The sequence below is a fragment of the Thrips palmi genome, unplaced genomic scaffold (genome assembly GCF_012932325.1).
Source record: "Thrips palmi isolate BJ-2018 unplaced genomic scaffold, TpBJ-2018v1 HiC_scaffold_19, whole genome shotgun sequence".
Lineage (NCBI taxonomy): Eukaryota > Metazoa > Arthropoda > Insecta > Thysanoptera > Thripidae > Thrips > Thrips palmi.
In genome coordinates this window covers 7,362,756-7,380,471 of record NW_023144628.1, presented here as the reverse complement: position 1 = coordinate 7,380,471, position 17,716 = coordinate 7,362,756, and the positions used below count along the sequence as shown (strand labels likewise).

Genomic DNA, 17,716 nt, shown 5'->3' with positions numbered 1-17,716 from the left:
TCAGTCTGCTGGAGTCGAAGAGGGTGGCCTGGGCGGGGCGGGCTCGGTCCTGCGCCGGGGACCGCGGCCTGGGGTAGGCAAGACCGAGCGAGGGGTATGCCAAGCCGAGGCCAGCCGGGGCCGCCACTGCATCGTGAGCTCTGCGGACTGATTCCGAGAGTCGTTTTCGTCGCGCAGTATCTCTCGCACTCATGGGACGTCCCGAATAGGTGCGAAGCGAAAAAGACTCTCGGAATCAGTGAACTGGCCGGCCACCCTCTCGCCATGCTGCGGTAGAGAAATAAAACACGATTTCCATTTCAAAACTGTCGTTTGTAGATTTTTATTTCACATAAAAAATCATGCAGAGGACTATTTACAATAAGCACTTTGGAAGTCAATGGTGGAGATTGATACGGAAAACATGAGTAACCATGAGGCTGAAGAATTTGAAAGCAATGATTAAGCCATATTTATACACAAGGCTACTGTCAACTTCATTATGACCTTAGGGAGAGTACACTCAAACAATAATGGTGTCTCTAACAAGAATTTTGTAAAAAAGATGCACGAACCATGATTGTCTCAAATGTCCATCATATAAAATAACAAGAAAAAAAAAATTAAAAACAACAACTGCAGTGAATTTGGGGTCCTTCTCTCGTCACTGATAGTATAAACTCTAACTGTGGTGCGTCAGCACAATCAGATAAAATTCACGCTCGTCCAAGACCCTGTCAAGTTTGTAAATAACATATAAAAAACCATTTCTAAACAATTAAAAGAAGTATAGTCAAGCGTCACCAATCAAAACCATTATAGAGGTAAACTCGAATGCGCAGTGTTGAATGACAGGTACATGATGCAAGTGCTGTAGGAATGATCAATGGAAAATTCTGATGACCTCTTGACCACACATGGAGGAGCTTCAAGGGAGGCCTTGTTTTCGTTGCAAATAGCTTTAAAGTTTTGCCAAAATTCTTTGGAATCTTGAGCTTCAAAATCTAAAATAAAACATGAATAGATTAGGATTCTTTTTGATGGGAGGGTAAAGGTCAATTTAAACAAAATACTTACTTGGCAAAACATTCAACCCTATTTCTCCTCTACCAAGAAGCCGATCACTGGGGACTTAGGGAACACCTTTTTTATGATACTTGATTCAACATCTTGTTCTCCATCATACCACATATAGCCTCGACCCAAACATGTGAACATGAAGCACAATGCTCTATCACACGGCAAGTTGCAGTTTTTAATCTGAAAAGAATTAATACTTTAAAGAATTTCTATTGGAATGTAAAGTACATCATGGAAGAAAAAACAGTCATAAAAAAATTACCTTGGAGACTTGTTCTATTACTGCATCTTTCTCAGTGAATGTATCATTAATTACCAATGATGCTGCGCATACATCATCCCCAAGAATCACCAAACCTTCGAGTGAATCAGCTTTTTCTCCAAAACCACCAGCCACAGCAAATCTATGCTCCTGCCTTTATGAGGGAGGGCAGGTAAAAAGGGTAGGTAACATCCAGTTGCCAAATACTAGAAACACAACCAATGCTTTCATGAAAGATTAATTACCTTGCTTGCAAATGAGCTACAAACAATGAAAGTTCATCAGAACGGAATCTGTAGCCACTAAGCATTACAACAGCTTGAATGAGCATATCACAGGGCAATCCCAACTTTTTTGCTAAGCTTTTTTCTTCCGGTTCTTCTTGCTGCACCAATATATCAATTAAGCATTGTTTTTAACAAAATCAAACACAGGTTAATAATATCAAAAGTACAGTACCCGATAAAATTTCAGAAGTTCTTGTTTTTTTAAACTAAAACTTATAATTTTGGCACCTGGACAGTCAGGAAACAAAGCAGCACTCATAGATTGAACTTTGCTCTCTGAAAGAAAAAAAAAAAAAAAAGGTCTTAGAAAGGCAAATTGAAATTGGCCAACAGTTGTACAACATTTTTCAGACAATTACTGCTTATGTTTTCAACTTCAAATGTTGACTTCAGGTCCAACGAAGTTCCAATAATCCCACTCACGGGGAATGACATCAATTGACACTTTGGACCCAATGCTAACGACATGTATGATTCTCCTACAAAAGAGGAATTTCAAGAATGAATTGAATAGAATCATGTGGTGGAATGTGGTTGAAAGTAAACCAGGAATTATGGTCATACTTGCGTGCATCTTTCCACAACGTTTGGTATCCTTCGTCTTTGGGCACAAAATTCCAGAAGAGGAGCACTCAAATGATTTAATGGCTGTTTTAGTAAAAAATGCAACACATATTGTTGGCTGTGAAAAGACATGCTCACGTATGGAAGAGTAAATAGCCAAAGGAGGGGGTACATTCCAGCCGCCACTGTTAGCTCTCCAAAATAACCAGTGGAACTGGTGCCGAGAATCTCGAACAACTCGTGCTGCAGACTGCCATGATCTGATAAAAGAGAAGATAGCGATGACAATTGAATGCCTCCCTTCAAAACTTTCAAAGGAAAGAATTACAAACCATTGAAAACAAAACAAAAATTTCCTCACTACTTACTTAGACACCTGTGCAGCTTTTCTCAAATCATAAGCAGAGAGGTTGCTTAGCACTCTTAACAGGACTTCATATTGAGAACTTAAATAATCACCAAGTTTGGTTGCATTGTCCTGTAACATATATATGTGTCAATACAAAAATAATATTTAAAAATTGTTAGCTTAAGGGTAACTTTCCCTTACATCTTCGTGTTCTTGGCCTTCCCAAACAGGTAAGACAACAGATCTGTCTTCAGCTACATGTTTACTTTCTCCATGTCCCAGGTCAGGATCAGAATTCTTCCGTTTGATACGCGACGGGCCTGGTGATTGATTGGCGTCATCAGACATTTTTGTCCTGACGTTCAGAGCAAAACGAATCTGTAAATTAGGAGATAAGAGGACTTCAAATAAGAATAAACAGTGATTTTTGTTTTGGAAAAAAGAAGAAGCAAATAGGTTTAAATGGATGAAGATGCATGAAGAACGGGTTTGGTTGACCTACCGACTTATTCTTAAAAATCCAATCCGTATCGATGGGAGAGTGGCGAGGTCAAGGTTTATCAGCAGAAGAGGTCTAGGGATAAGGAACAGGAGGTAGTTCAGCTCCCAATACAGCCAATTTATACACCAACAAAGAATACTGCTATGTAATGAAGAAGCGTTAATGCTACACCAACATGATAAACAACTCCTTCAAGAGTGTGCATTAGGTGACAACGAAATTCGTGGCTAAAATATCCAAAGATAACTTGAAAGGGACTGAAAGAGCCCTCAATAACACTCCCAACAGCAACAAACACAACGGAGACACTGTAAAATTTCAGCAACCGGATAGCAGCAGCCGAAATTGTCACACGAATGAAAACAAATTATTCGCAGAATATACACACGGCCTTCTGCTGGTCACATAATTATTTGACCAAAATCGACCAGATTGTTTTCTATGTATGTAGCCTCTAAATTTACTCTCACTGTAGAGTAATCCATAGTTGGGTATGTATTTAATTGTTAATCACATAGAAGCTCAGAAATAAATCCGAGAGAAGGTAGAAAATTGGTCACAGCAACCCTCCGCGAGCGCCACCTGGTGGAGACGACAGGAACTTGAAAGACAAGCAGTTTTCTTCAGCGTTCGCTTGCCGTATCCGTCAACAAAGAATAAACGTCGCAGACTTCACAAAAATCAACATAAACTCTAGTTTTGCTTAAGAAAGGTTTGTAATTGTGTTTCAGTCTGTAGATAAGTCTCTTCCGCGACTTTTGCTGCCTGTTCTGAGCCGGGATCGCTACGGGTTTTCGAAATCCCGCACCGAATATTCCTTTATTTACTCGACTGAATAAGAACAACAAGTTACCAAGGGACTGTACTAAAGTGGAATTTTCACAAGTACAATCAGTGATTTGTCATCATGGCATCATATGTTTCTGCTCGACATTCTGCGCCTATTGTCCATCAGCTCTTCAGTCTTGATATTTCTCTCTGCTTCACCCAACCGAGTGTCCGAGGCCAATAACCGGTGGGCAGGCGGCTCTGTGCTCTGCAGTGCTCTGTATTCCTTGCTGTGTTCCCCTTTGATTGGAATGCCTGCGTTTTCAGCCTTTTCTCTTTACCCGCCCCTTTATTATGACGTTACCAAGGCAGAGCACTCCCGTCATGTGGGTTTCTGGGTGGGGGTGGTGTTTCAATCCCTGGTTTGTGGCCTGTTCCTGCATATGGCCTGGTTGTTTATTTTGCTATAATTCAAAGTTGAGTCTCCCATTATGTAAACTTCAAGTAAAGTAAAATTACATGATGTAATTTTATGTACTTTCGGAATGAAGTGAGCATATTATTAGTTTCTGTTCACTCTTAAAGATACTTTTCTATGGTCTGAGGGTAATAAAGAAAACTATTTTTAATGAGGACCAGTGATCATTGAATACAAAATTTTCTATTACTTTTATTGTCAGTTTCACTGATACCTGTTTTTTTCATGGTTTTCAGGCTTACTACAAAGTCCATTAGACATCTGTACTACTGTTCAATATGAACGACCGCTTGAGTCCTCACAGTGATCAAAATGATGATGCATCGTCATCTTCTCCAACCATCGCCATACCAAATCTCTCTTTTGGTATTGGACCTTATGGTATGTTTTTTCTCCTTTGCTGTTGCATTATCTGTGTGAGATGGTAAAAACTGAACTCATTGCTTTTGTATGTTGAACAGGATTACCTCAAGGCAAGGCACTTCTAGGCAGCAGCCCTTCCGCCGTGGCTATGCTCTACCCTCAGATCTCTGCTTATGAAATTCACCCTCTTATCATTAATCAACGCCGTCGGTCATCATTAGACAAATCAGGGTTAGACTCTGATTTGACAGGATCAAGTGATGATTCTGGGCCTTTGGGTCTTGTTTCAAGTCATTCTCTTGGAAGCTCTCCCACTCCTCTGCCTCTCAGTCTGAGACATCTGTACAGGGTGAGCTGGAGCTCATGTCAAACTTAGTCTTTATTATGTATGTCCTTGCTTTGCACTTCATTTTCTATATTTTTCTTGCAGGAAATATCTGTTGCACAGAAACAGCGAAATGTTAGGAGAAGAGCTCAAGTCAGAGATCCGGTTGAACTAAATCCTGATGATTCTGATGATTTGTACTCAGGAAGTGACATTGCTGGCAATAGTCAACCAGATTCAGAGGCATCAGATTATTCATCTAAAACTCGAAAATCATTTTTCTGCCGAGCATGTGGTAAATCTTTTAAATTTCAAACTTCACTTCTCCGTCACAACAATAAGGTGAGTGAGTCAAGATGTTTTGTTAATGTATCCTTTCATGCAGTTTTCACAAATTATTTGTTTGTCTGCTTTTTCTGTTTTTTTTGTTATTGTTTTTTTTTCACCTCCAGGTGCACATCAGTAAATATCAATGTTCAACTTGCAAACGCGTATTTTCTCGACAAGCTTACCTAGATGTGCATACATCAAAACCTGGAAGCACCTGCTACATCAGTCCTTACACTTTGCCATCACCAGGAAGAGCTCAAAACTCCAGTCTGCCTCTCAGCATGGGCATTATTTAAAGGAAACAGATTTCAAAGGTGTCAAAATTTAGTTGTCCCTCATTGTTTTAAAAAGGTTATCTTGAGGGGGTGGGGTGTAGTGGAGCAACTTAAAATTCAGTGGAAGACTTGGCCTCTTCTCTTCTTTCTCTTTTCTGTTTATAAAATGAAAAACTAGAAAAAAAATAGTAATAATTATGTCACTGTTACCCATAATTTTTGTTGCTGTATATTCTCTATGACTGGATCATATTAAAATATATGGCTGACCACCAGTAATTTGAAAGAAAAAAGCAAACAAACTTGAAGCTGTTTCATAGCTGATTAGTAACTTTTAGGAAAGCTCCAAACTACTTTATATCCCTGGGTTTTTGCTTTGCCCAGTTTCTTTTCTTATGAGGGGATAGATTTGTCAATGTCTACCTATTGGGTTTGGCAACTAATCATGCCTATGTCTATTATAGCTATTCTTTATCTGCTTGTTTTAAAGGTTGTTGTCAGACTTCCTGTTTTATGTTTTAATATTTGAATGTTATTAGGGCATGATCATTCTAGTTCCTTTTTTTTGGCGGGGTGGGGAGGGGAAAGTCAAAATTTGCTCAGTCCAGTCAACTTGTTTTGAGGAATCTCAGTTTGTGTACTTGATTCTGTTTGTGATTGAATGTTATTTGATGTCCAGCCCAGATTATAAAATATGCAGATATAAAGTCTAAAAAAAAAAAGAAAAAAAAAATGAACCTAAAAACTTAAGTATTTTTTGTATGCATTTGCGACTTTCGTGATACTGATAAATATTGTGTGAGACTTACAATTTCTATTGTATTAGGCATGAAGTAATTTGTTATTATTTTTTAGAAACACTGTTATTTGGTTTGTTTGGCCTGGTTATAACAAGTATTTTGATTGTGTAGCTATCTATCAACCTGTGCTCTTCATTTTAAAAAATTATTATTATCTATTCCATGTGTATTTGTGTCTATAAAGAGCAAAATAGCTTTTGCTCACTTCATAGTTAAATGTTTTGCTAGGTACATGTAGTCCTCTTCTTACATTTTGTTTTCAGTGGCATTTTACAGTCAGATTTTGCTTATCTCACTTAAAGTTCTGTAGCTTGCTGAGTTGTGCTAGGTTGGATTAGGATGCTATGTTCCCAAAACCATTAGTACAGACTGACTGACAGTGCAGTGGTGTCTGCTCTGCTTCAGCCCTTATCTCATGTTACTTTTGAGAAAGACAGCACTTAACAGGTTATCAATAGTTCTTTTGTGTGCAGATACTGTTGCTTTCAAATATTCCAACTTGTTTAACTGCTTGCTTTCCACATTTTTGAATTGCCTGTGAAATGAAAATTATTTTTCTAAGTTTCTTATATTTATACTAATTATCTTACGGTAATTTCATTTTAATAATGTAGCTGTAGAAACTTTGGTTCTCACTAGGAGACAGTGGTAATCATGTCTATTCAGTTTTATGAGTAGAATTTTTTCCGTAAGGCATCTCATATATTTATTCTTGCTTTCTTCTTTCCTTACATATAGGCCATGCCAACCATACTACTTGGTTATTTGTCTCACCTGAACTTGATTGTGACCTGAGGATGATTCTTCAGTTGGTTTTGAAGAAAAGCTAATGATGGACTGAAATAGATAGTTATTCGCAGCGTTTGCTGTTTTATCAAATAATTTATAGTTTGGGTTTTGCTTAATGTTGAGAGGAACTGCTTGTTCTGAATGTTGTGAGTGGAGCAGAAGAACTGTGACTGAAAATGTGAAGCAAATCATTCTTTGGGCTGTGATTCTTATCTTTGAACTGTGATACTGTGGGACATGGAAGAAAGTTGCTGGATGCACTATCATTTTTGCAGTAAGGTCTCCAAAGCAAATTTCATCCCTCATCAAAAAATGACTTTTATTTTCCTTCCATGCGAAATAATTGTCTGTTTAATGTCTGCACATCTATTGTGTTTCACAATTTAATACCAGTGTGGTCTTTATTCTGGGTAGTGAGATTAACAGATGGTAACGATACCACTGTGGTGAAATGGGTACAGAAGGAAAACAGATGCTGGTGTTGTTTCTAAGACTTGTATTCCTAATTTAAATTTAAATCTGATTTAATTTTTTATATTTCTTTTCATGATGCTGGCTTAAGAGACATTCAACTTTGTTTATGATTCATAGCAAAATGAACATCTTTGGCTATGATGGTTTCTTTTTTTGTATTGTTTGTTTATTGACCCAGATCATCGTGTAGGGAGTTTCTTTTAATGTGTATTGTGACCAGTTGTCTTGTGCTGTTTGAAGAAGTTGTATCTTGACACCCTTTAGGGTTAACAAGTTCAGGAAGTTTTAGTGAGATTCTGTTTGGTGGCTGATAAGTAAGTCTGGGTGTTGAAGCTTATTGTTTCAATCTAAGATTTTAAGCAGTGAGCACTGTTTCAGCACTTTGAACACTAACATGATCTAAGTTTACAAAGATAAAAGCGAAGATAGGTTGTCTCTCTTGCCTCAACTTTTGCATGATTGTGATGTATTTTAATTGGTGAATGTTATAGGCCTCATTTAATTTTAGGCTTTGCTTTTTTGCACCCAAACCTTTTTGCTCTTACTATGGATAAATGTATGTGGATGTCTTGAAATTAATGTCTGTGTGTTAGTCTTTTGTCATGAAAATGCATCTGGTGTACCCTCTTTATTGATTGTTGTTGTACACGTTTTCTGGTTGATTGTAACTAACTTAGCTGTATTACCAAACTTAAATATTGTAGATTGAATAGTTATATGTTACAGTTATCTGTGTGTCAAGTAATTGCAATCACTAGGGCAATGAGTGTCAGAATGAAATGTTGTATTGCATTTTTGTCTGTGCACCTGGTATCCTTTATCACAGGAAAAGATTGCACAGCTTTAATTCACGTATTATGACATTTGTAAGATTCGTTATGACCAGGTTAAATATTTTATTCTCACTTATCTGTGTGTATATGTGGGTAGGAGCAATTCAATTTGAACCATTGATTGACTTGTTTGTAGTAGTTAAATGTTTTGACATTGCAAAGTTTGCAAATATTATTTAATTCTACAGACCACTAATTTGACTTCAATAGGTATTCAAGATGAGGACCACTCTTATGATTTCCTTGTTTTAAGATTGAAGCTCTTACCCACAGCTCTTCTATTGATAGTGAAATTGAATGTTTTCATTAATTCTAGGTGGAAAGTAATTCTTGCTCTAATTTTCAAATCTTGTACTTTTCTTTATGTATTTGAATTATCTTACTTATTCCATAGAAACCTGACCTGGTGGTTTCTTTTGTTACAGCTCCTGTTAACAGTGTGATATTCTTTGATGCGTGATAACTATCAAAGTTATCATAGCAAAGTACAACATGTATGTGTTGATAATTTATCAGGATTATTTTCAAAAGACTGGTTTAATTGTTGAGAATGATGAGTTAGATAGTACCAACACTTCGGTGGTGTGTAATTTTGGCGAGACCAACTGCTCTCTTGTGCAGAAGGAATCATTTCTTTGCTAACATTTACTACCGAGTGGATGATAAGGGAAAAATTAACATTTGTTGGAGATGGCACCAATTATATTTTTTGTTTAACTGAGTCAAATTATTTCCTTTTTTTTTATTGTTTTAATATTTCTTTCTATGTTTTATCTAGTTAGTATTCAGTGTGTAATTGTTAAATTGTTCTCTTATGGTGACTGGTGTGGAACGTGTTTATCACTGGCATACGTCACTCTCATATGAAAAATTAAATTGATGTACCCTACTGTGTTATTGTTGCGCTTGTGTTTCCAAACTTGTGCATTAACTTATTCATGACTTATCTGAAATTTAAAGTGGAACCTCTTATGTATATTTTTCTACTGTTTCTCACAATCTCTTAATTTACCAAATTAAAAAAAACTATGGAACATGCAAAAACATAATCAAGGTCTCCATCCTCTTGAGTTAAATATTTCACTTCTATTTCAAAGCCTTAAATTATCAATTATGTTTATACTCCACCAACGTAACTGGTTTTCACAAAGAAAAAGACTTTCTCTTCTCTTCTGAGGTGACTTTTTTCCCTCTTCCCTTTCAATCAAATGTGATGTAGCATCTGTGGAAATTTGGGATTGTTTGAATACCAGTTGATCTGCCACTTCGTCCCTAGACTAAGAATTTGGTCCGACCTTAAACTGTGATTAGCACCTATGTTTCTTTCAGTTTATATTCAAATACAGTAGGAATATTAGTGTGATGTAGTCTGTTTCTGTGTTTTTGTCTGCCTGGGAAGGTCCAGTTAGTCTTAGGGGCCTTTCTGGAAGTAAATGTGTATCTAGCATCTCTACTCCAATGTTTGGGAAGCTTGAGAAATATTTAATCTATCTGTATGTCCATTTTTATTTCTGTCTCCTCATGTACAACTATTTACTTGTATACTACTAATAGATGTATTTCGTTAAATGAAGTAGAAATACATCCAGCCTTAGGTTGATAAAACTTTTTTTTGTGGACTACAAGTGCACAGTACTTGTGCTCCACACTATTATGTGTCTGAAAAAAGTGGAAGATGGCATTTATGTTGTGATAAGTAACAAATTAACCTCCAGTTTGAATTATAAAGCCTGATTATTTTGTAGTCTGTTAGAACCTGAACTTCCTTAGAGTTCACCAAAGTGAAAAATAAATTCAAGGAAAACAGAATATGATTCTCAGTTTGTGGAAAAAGAGCCCTCCACCCAGCACACCGCAACTCAACCGCATCTCGACTTAAGGGAGTCAGACTTTGTCAGAGGCAGAAACGATTTGCCAGTGAATCTAGGTGCAAATCAAGCAAATTAGAGTCCTACAGGCCCCTCTAAAGCAAAATTAGAGTCCTAAAGGCCCTAGGACTCTAAGCAAAATTAGAGTCCTAAAGGCCCCAAAGGGCATTAAGGCAGGAGAATTATAAATGCCTTCGGCTCGGGAACGGACGCTGCTGGCGTTCTGACCATGTCGGGAGGAATTTGGAGAAACGAAATACTCAGAATTAAAGGATATGTAAGCAAACATATATTGAGGCGCACTCAGTAGACATTTTTGAGTAAATCGAACCCTTTATCACGGATTAGCCGTTTTAAACCTTAAATGACAAAAAGGAAGCAGCGGCGGGGTCGACTGCAGTGTCTGGCGAAGATCCGCGTCGGGCGCACTGCAGGCCCTTTGTGGGCTCATTGCAGCCTTGTTAGCTCTAGAGGGCAAAAGTTTGGGCTTGGATTAAAGCCAGAGGCTTTTAATGTGACCACGTGCATTTATTTAAAACATTAGGTAGAAATTATTTGCATTCTCCTTACAAGTCGGACTTCTTTAAGCCGTTAGCAGCGGTGACTTCGAATCACGACCATGGTGGAAGGTTGTTGTGCGACTTTGTAAGAGAGTGCAAATATTTCTACCCTAATTTTAAAAAAATCCACATGGGCATAGTTCAAGCCTCTAGCTTTAATCCAAGCCAAGTTTTTGCCTCTCTAAGCTTAACAGGCTGAAAATAAGCCCACAAGCGGCCCTGCATTTAGAGCCCACCTCGGCCTCTATCCCCTGCCTGATTAAGGACTCTAAGCAAAATATTCCGCGGCTTCAATTTCTCATCCCCCATGAAACAAAACAAAAACAAGTAGGAGCAGACGACAGGGACACGACGGACAGGCGTAATCTCGCTCTCGCCGTGTGAAGTTTTAGTGAACAGTTTGGGCTAAAACTTGTTAGTTGTACACAAGGAAACGCAATATTAGCTAATTTGAGTGGCAGCTTCCAAACGAGATGAGGCACCCTCTTTTTATTGCCAGGACCGTTTTGGTTAAAAACGGTGCTGTGGAAGAAGCCATGGGTGTTTTGAATAAGTGAGTTTTACCAAGTACAATTTAGACAAAAAATACCTTAATCTTTATTTTTAAAATTTTAAAGAAAGTGTTTTCATCTTTTTGTAAAACGCACTCTTTGAACATTGTCTATTCTTTGTACAGTGGGGTGTCCTAACCTCCCTTCTTGATTTTGTTTAGTCTCTAGCTTCTGTTAGTCCACATTTCCCTTTTTTTGGATGCTCATAATAATATTTAGTTAATAACTTTTTGTTTGTTTCTCAGCATTATGGCACGTGATGGCTTTTTTGAACAGTATCGACGCACCAGGTTTTATGAGAAACCGACTGAGGTAAGGGCTTAGGATATGATTGTGTCTTTCAGCACGTGTATGAATTTAATTTATGATGTTTGATTAAAATTTGTTTTCCAGATGCGGAGAAGAGTAAACTACACTAAATGCAAGAGCATCTACAATGAAGAGATGTCACGTCGACTGGCCTTTCTTATGCGTGTGAATAGGCCTGACCCTTATCCAGGGTGCTCATGAGTATGTTTACGTTCCTTAGTAATAAAAATGTTTATTTGATATGATCTTAAAAAATGTGTCGATTTCTGCTTAACGCTTTATCTCAGACCCATAGGCCTCTTAACATATTTTCGCATAAGCTATTTTCATGCTACCTAAGATTCAGTACTTTTGATTTGTTAAAATGTGCTGTACTTGAATTCAGGGGCGTAGACGCCTTGGGCAAAAGGCAATGGGCAATGCACCTGGCTTAGGGGAAACAACATTTTGGGCAAAAGAATATAAATTACTCGCTTTGGACTTCAGAACTAAACAAGCCATTTTTACACCATTGTCAAAGACCTTTAGGCGCTGGGCTGCTGTTTCTTAGACCCACAGCAACGTTCCAGGTCAATTTGTGTTTGGAGGCCAAGTGTTATGAATGAATAGTGGCTACAGAGGCTAAGCTTGGCGTTTGGCTAAGCTTGCCCTGGATGAAATATTTTGACATCCATGTATTTAAAGGAAGTCCAGTTCAATTCTGGTCCTTCTAGGAGCGATGCGACGCGGCCGAACCCTCTGCTCTCTGCTCAGTGGGAGGTGGAACGAAACAACAATGTCGCTGGAATGCATATTTATTCCAATCTTATGATATACAATTTTTGATCTGGAAGATACAATAGAAAAACCACGGTAAGAATGTCAACATCACAATAATTTAATCAAGTTGGAAAAGAAAAAAAAATGATGGTAAAAGAGCTCCAACTCTCATTTCAAAATTGCTAGAAGTATCTTGGCCTGAACAGGTGAAGGGGTATTTTCTGAACATGCAATTCATGAAAGACAACCATGATATCAAAAGAAACAACCGTGTGCTTATACTCAATAGAATTGAAGTGAAAAACATATTTTCAAACAGAAAGCTAATAAATATACAAATGGCACATTAACACTTTCCTGGGTTGAACATTGAACACACATTTCTGATAGATGTCTAGCCAACATCAGGGAAGTTAGCAGTCTAGATAGATATTGCAGGGAATTGATTCATTAACTCCACAAGGCACAGTAGTGCTGAATGTAGACCAAAGCATGTCCCAAGTACCTTTCTGTAGACTTCTAAAAAACTTTGACATATTTTTTCTCAAAGTGAAAAGAAAAACAAAACAACAACAAAAACAGAAGGTGTCAGTATATTATCTAGTTCAAATCTTATTTATGGATTCCGTCTATAGGATGCAATATATAAAAATTATGGCTCAAAGTTCACCCATCAAAGGCTTTTCCTAATCTGACAGACAGTGTAAATTTCACAGCACAGGTCTACAATGAAATTTATCTAAAGCTGTGCCTCATTTTAGCAATCATTCTGACTGTTGGATAGACGTCTACTAAAGGGGTTGATGGGGAGGACAATGGCAATGGGTTGTAGACAGTAGATGACCAACAACGTCTACAACCTGCTGTACATTGTTATCCAGGCATACAGCCTAATTTGTTAGAAAAGTAGGAGCTTCTAATGAAACTAAATCTCAAAACTCAATCAAGAAGCTGTCAAAAATATCCAAGATGTTTTCAAAATAAGCTCTAATTTTGAGAAAACTCTCTAATTTGCAGGAATTATAGTTTTTGATCTGAAGGAAAAAATGTAATAATATAGACGTAGAACAGAACTAAAACATCCTATTGAGCATGAATAGAGTAACATGAATTGTTTCACACACAGATATTTTAAAGATTGATTACGTGAGTTCAGATTCCCACAAACACATAAAGAATGACCTAGAGAGACCATGTTAAAAGTGAAACCTGAAAATATTGCACATATAGAGGAATGCTAAATATCATGAATAAATTTCCCTGACCACTAGGAATAATTTGAAACAATCACGATGCCAGACCTGGCACCTCATCGTACGGAACCCTTTTGTGGGTTAATATCCAGTTCTTTACACGCCCTCCCATCTTTATATACACAGTTTACTTACAAATAAATTATAGGTAGCTATATTTAACTACTACAGCTACATTTCTTTATAGATAAATTTCACATCACACTTTTTTATAAGTCTTTGTATGTTTGTACAAAACGATAATTTACATTAAAACATATTAATAATAATAATGTTAATAATATTACTTCTCGATGTAATGGTGTTGGCACAGATTTGGCACGCTTAACGCAAAAGGCATCGGGCGGGTCTGGTGCAACACGTCAAGTACAGGTACTATATCACGCGCCGCCGTGGACAGCTCGGGGTGGGGGCCTGGGGGGGCCCTCCATGGCCCCACTGGGGGCTGGGGCAGCATCTGCAGCTTCCGATGATATGACTGGCTTAATGAATCAAGCAAGGGCAAGATAAAGGAAGAGGGGAAGGGGCGAGGGGAGGGGGAGGAGCCAGAGGGCGAGTCGCGGAGTGCCTAGGAATGCCTCGCGGCACGTCGCCGCCGTCGTCTAGACCGTCTAGACCGTCTAGACCGTCGTCCGGCTCGGGGCGCTCTCGGCCCTCTTGACGTTGCGGCCGTTCCGGCGCGACAAGGCCAGAGCCAACCAAAACCGCGTCGCCGCCGAAAAAGTCTTTTTCCAGCGGGGCCCCGCAGTGGCGCTGGCGCACTAGTTGTAGGGCCACGAGTGACGGAGCGCGGTCACGGACGGCACGCCGGAGCCGAGGCCAAGGCCCAGACCAGGGGCGGCAGCGGCGCTGGCGGCCACCGTGGTGGGCGTCGCGGAGCCGCCGCCACCGCGCGGCGAGGCCGTCACGGCCGTGCCGTGGTCCTGGAGGCCCGGCGCCCAGGGCGGCCGAGGCCGCGGGCAGGGCGGCGGCGGTGGACGAGGGCGCCGGGGTCGCCGCACCTCCCCGTCGCGACCGCGGCCACACTCATTTCTTGAGGTCGCCCCCCGCGAGGTCTTTGGGCTTGCTGTCCGTCAGGCTGCCTGCGCCTTGGCCGGGGAAGCTCTTGTCCAGCGTCTTCATGGACTCGGACAGGTAGTTCTGCGGGACGAGAGAACACGGCAACGTTAGCGGACTCTTGTGCTGCGGCTCCCTCTCCATCCAGAATAGTGCTCCCGCCGCTTTGTCTCTCTCGCACTCAAGTGGAGGTCCGTCAGAGTGCGAGAGAGACAGAGTGACGAAGCGCTACCCACCTGGAAGGCGGTGAGGGCGGCCACGATGGCGGGCGAGCCGAAGCCGTGCGAGATGAGGGAGAAGTGGGTGAGGTGGCGCTGGATGCTGGCGTCGAGGAGCAGCGGCGGCCGCGTGTTGCACAGCGGTGACCTGTCCTTGTTCAGCAGGTCCACCAGCTCTTTGGTCATTTGGCTGCAACACAGAGGGAAGAGTCAGGGCTAGTGCACTGCGTGCGTTTCCGGGGGAGAAGAGCGGCGCTACGCAGCGAGGGCAGAACCGGTCGCCTTTTCAAAATATTATGGGCCGCGGCTGCAGCGGGCTGCGAGTCCGAACAGGGTCCTCGGTGCTGTCTCGTAGAGGTGCGACAGAGACAGAGCAACGAAAGCACTGCTCGGAATCAGCCGGCCGGGCGACTCCGGGCGACTCGCGAGGCGCGGCGAGGCGCGACCGAGTCATGACGAATGGGGCCAAAGCACTGACAGTGCACTGACCAGCCCAACGCCGCGGACGCGACGGGCAGCGCAGCAGCGCAGCCGCATTCCGAAAACAAACTCCACCGGGCCGGCCATGTGCTCGGCACTCGGCACGCGACACACTGCACAGTGAATCCGCTCGGCCTCACCAAGCGTCCCGCGGTGGTGCGAGAGAGACAGCGCCGGAGGCAGCTTGCTGTAACGCGGCGAGCGGCGAGGTGTACTTACATTGTGGCGTGGATGAGCTCCTTGCGTCGGTACGAGTCCGAGGGGTCGGTGTGCTGCCTGCTGAGGTACTCGGCCACTTGCCGGGCGGGGAACTCCGTCTCGCAGACCGTGTTGAAGTCTCGCGCCAAGTGGATGGCCTCGCCTGCAATCAGCAACACGACGACGGCCACGTCAGTCAAGCGGCGGAGCACGGAGCAAACGGCCAGACAGCGGCCGGCGCTGGGTTACATTTGGGGCGACGGGGAAAGTAAACGGTTTTAACCACGGTTTAAACCCAAATCCCTCCAAAGAAACCCGCGGACAGGTCTTCCGGACCACTGTGCGTGGAGTCGGCGGCACGCCAGGACGCCACGGCCGGGAGGAGGAGGAGGCTCGTCCGTGCCATGCCCCGTGCGCGGGCTGGTCCCGAGCGTCGCTCTGTCTCTCTCGCACTCGTGGGGCGTTCCGTAGGGGTGCAAGAGGGACAGATCGACGAGGCGAGGCGGTGTTCGGGATGAGCCTGCAGCCCGGCAACGCGTCGGTCGTGCGAGGCTGCCACCAGGCTGCCACCAGGCTGCCACCCCTCTCGGCCACAATGGCGACTCTATCAATCTTGCGGCTCGTGGCGCTGCGCTGCCCGCCCCGCACTGCCCCGCACTGCCCCGCACTGCCCCGCACTGCCCCGCCGGCTCGATACGGCAGAAGCACCAAGCACCGGACCGCTAGGCCGCAGCATCCCAGGGCCTCGGCCCGCGACGCAACGACGCGCGAGGGGTCCTGCCGGTCCTCCTCTATCGCACGTGCTATTTTTCACCGAGCCGCGCGCGAGGTAACCACCGCCACCACGGCCGCGGGAAGATGATTTTTTTTGGCGGGAAGGGCTAGGGAAAGGAAGTGTCACCGCTCAAACTGGCCTCGCGCGCAGACGAGGTTCCGCGAGTCGCCGCGAGATGGCGCTGCGCGCGCCGAGCCGCCGCCCGCTCGCGCTGGCGACCTAGGTTAGCGTTATAACTAGTTTGAAAGCACTTATTCTTCCGTTGAACGTTATAAGGCTTAAAATTACTCTTCCTCGTGAGACGAAAAATTTTCATTCCGAGTGCTGCTCCAGGAACCGCACTACGCCGCAGACACAGTCGCCTAGCGCGGGGGCCTGGCGGGCTGCGATACCCGCCTGTCACACTTCGGGGTACGTTGGGTTGCCTACCGACTAACGCCGGGAGGTAGGCCATCCCGGACGACACGCACGTCAGGCGGGCCGGCCCAGCCGCCGTCGGCGGGCGCTGGCACTTGCTTCGGCGCTGTCTTTCCCGCTCCTACACTGAACGCTTCCCGAGTGCGAGAGAGACAGAGCTCGGCATCAACCTGCCGATCGCCATCGCGGTGACGGAGGCTCGGCCAACCTCGCGCATTGTGCGCACCGGAGGGCCGCGCGGTCACGTGACGACGCGGCGCCTCTTCGCCGCGGTCATTGTGAGAACCTCGGCCGTGGTAATGAAACGACGACACAAGACTGCAGTGGGGGGCTGCCAAGCTGCGCAAGGTGCCGAGCGACGCGGCAGCCTCATTCCGAACAGCGTCGTGCTCTCTCTCTCGCACTCACGGGGCGCCCCGTCGGGGTGCGAGAGAGAGAGAGAGAGAGAGAGAGAGAGAGAGAGAGAGAGAGAGAGAGAGAGAGAGAGAGAGAGAGAGAGAGAGAGAGAGAGAGAGAGACGGCTGCTGTCGGCGACACAGGCAGCGATGACGAGACGACACTGCGCGTCGCGGCGTCGCGGCGTCGAACGGGCCGGGGAGAAAGGGGACGGGATGAAAAATTCGGCGGGCTGGATATGCCGGTGCGGCTGGCGTAATGAAGCAGGACGCAGGGCGACATTGTTGGCGGGAAACAAAGCGGACAAAGGCAACGGCAAGGCGAAGGCAAGGCGGAGGCAATCAAAGGCCACAATAGGCAGCAAGTCGCCGCGGCACGGCGGCACGACGCGAGGCAGAGGCCCGGCCGGTAGCAGTGT

The 17,716-nt window shown here is 43.3% G+C and overlaps 4 protein-coding genes across 5 annotated transcripts in view; 2 read left to right on the top strand and 2 right to left on the bottom strand.

The window, feature by feature from the left end:
• Positions 1–291: 291 nt before the first annotated feature.
• Positions 292–3,385, bottom strand: LOC117645817 (F-box only protein 22-like). The gene is given in 11 exon segments (XM_034386264.1): positions 292–983; positions 1,057–1,092; positions 1,095–1,239; positions 1,322–1,475; positions 1,567–1,706; positions 1,781–1,884; positions 1,968–2,087; positions 2,173–2,432; positions 2,541–2,650; positions 2,723–2,899; positions 3,024–3,385. Coding segments are annotated over 10 exon segments (1,404 nt in total). The 5' UTR covers positions 2,870–2,899; positions 3,024–3,385; the 3' UTR covers positions 292–795.
• Positions 3,386–3,568: 183 nt separating this feature from the next.
• On the top strand, positions 3,569–10,267 carry LOC117645818 (zinc finger protein 184-like). 2 transcript variants are annotated; one of them, XM_034386265.1, is made up of 5 exons: positions 3,569–3,735; positions 4,506–4,650; positions 4,731–4,981; positions 5,063–5,299; positions 5,410–10,267. In XM_034386265.1, the coding sequence occupies exons 2-5, from the start codon at positions 4,548–4,550 to the stop codon at positions 5,581–5,583; spliced, it is 765 nt and encodes a 254-aa protein (XP_034242156.1). In that variant the 5' UTR covers positions 3,569–3,735; positions 4,506–4,547; the 3' UTR covers positions 5,584–10,267. The 2 variants fall into 2 exon arrangements, with proteins under 2 accessions (XP_034242156.1, XP_034242157.1); XM_034386266.1 differs by lacking the exon at positions 3,569–3,735 and adding an exon at positions 3,802–4,038.
• Positions 10,268–11,190: 923 nt separating this feature from the next.
• Positions 11,191–12,001, top strand: LOC117645820 (28S ribosomal protein S21, mitochondrial). Its single transcript, XM_034386267.1, has 3 exons — positions 11,191–11,439; positions 11,683–11,749; positions 11,831–12,001. Exons 1-3 carry the CDS (start codon positions 11,360–11,362, stop codon positions 11,945–11,947), a joined length of 264 nt encoding a protein of 87 aa, XP_034242158.1. The 5' UTR covers positions 11,191–11,359; the 3' UTR covers positions 11,948–12,001.
• Positions 12,002–14,732: 2,731 nt separating this feature from the next.
• LOC117646296 (transcription factor AP-2-epsilon) overlaps positions 14,733–17,716 on the bottom strand; it is a 42,995-nt gene continuing 40,011 nt past the window's right edge. The window contains exons 8-10 of the mRNA XM_034387156.1: positions 15,732–15,873; positions 15,051–15,222; positions 14,733–14,898 (exon numbers count right to left, since the gene is read on the bottom strand). Of these exons, the coding sequence (XP_034243047.1) occupies positions 14,785–14,898; positions 15,051–15,222; positions 15,732–15,873 (428 nt within the window). The 3' untranslated portion in view covers positions 14,733–14,784. The remainder of the gene's footprint in view (positions 14,899–15,050; positions 15,223–15,731; positions 15,874–17,716) is intronic.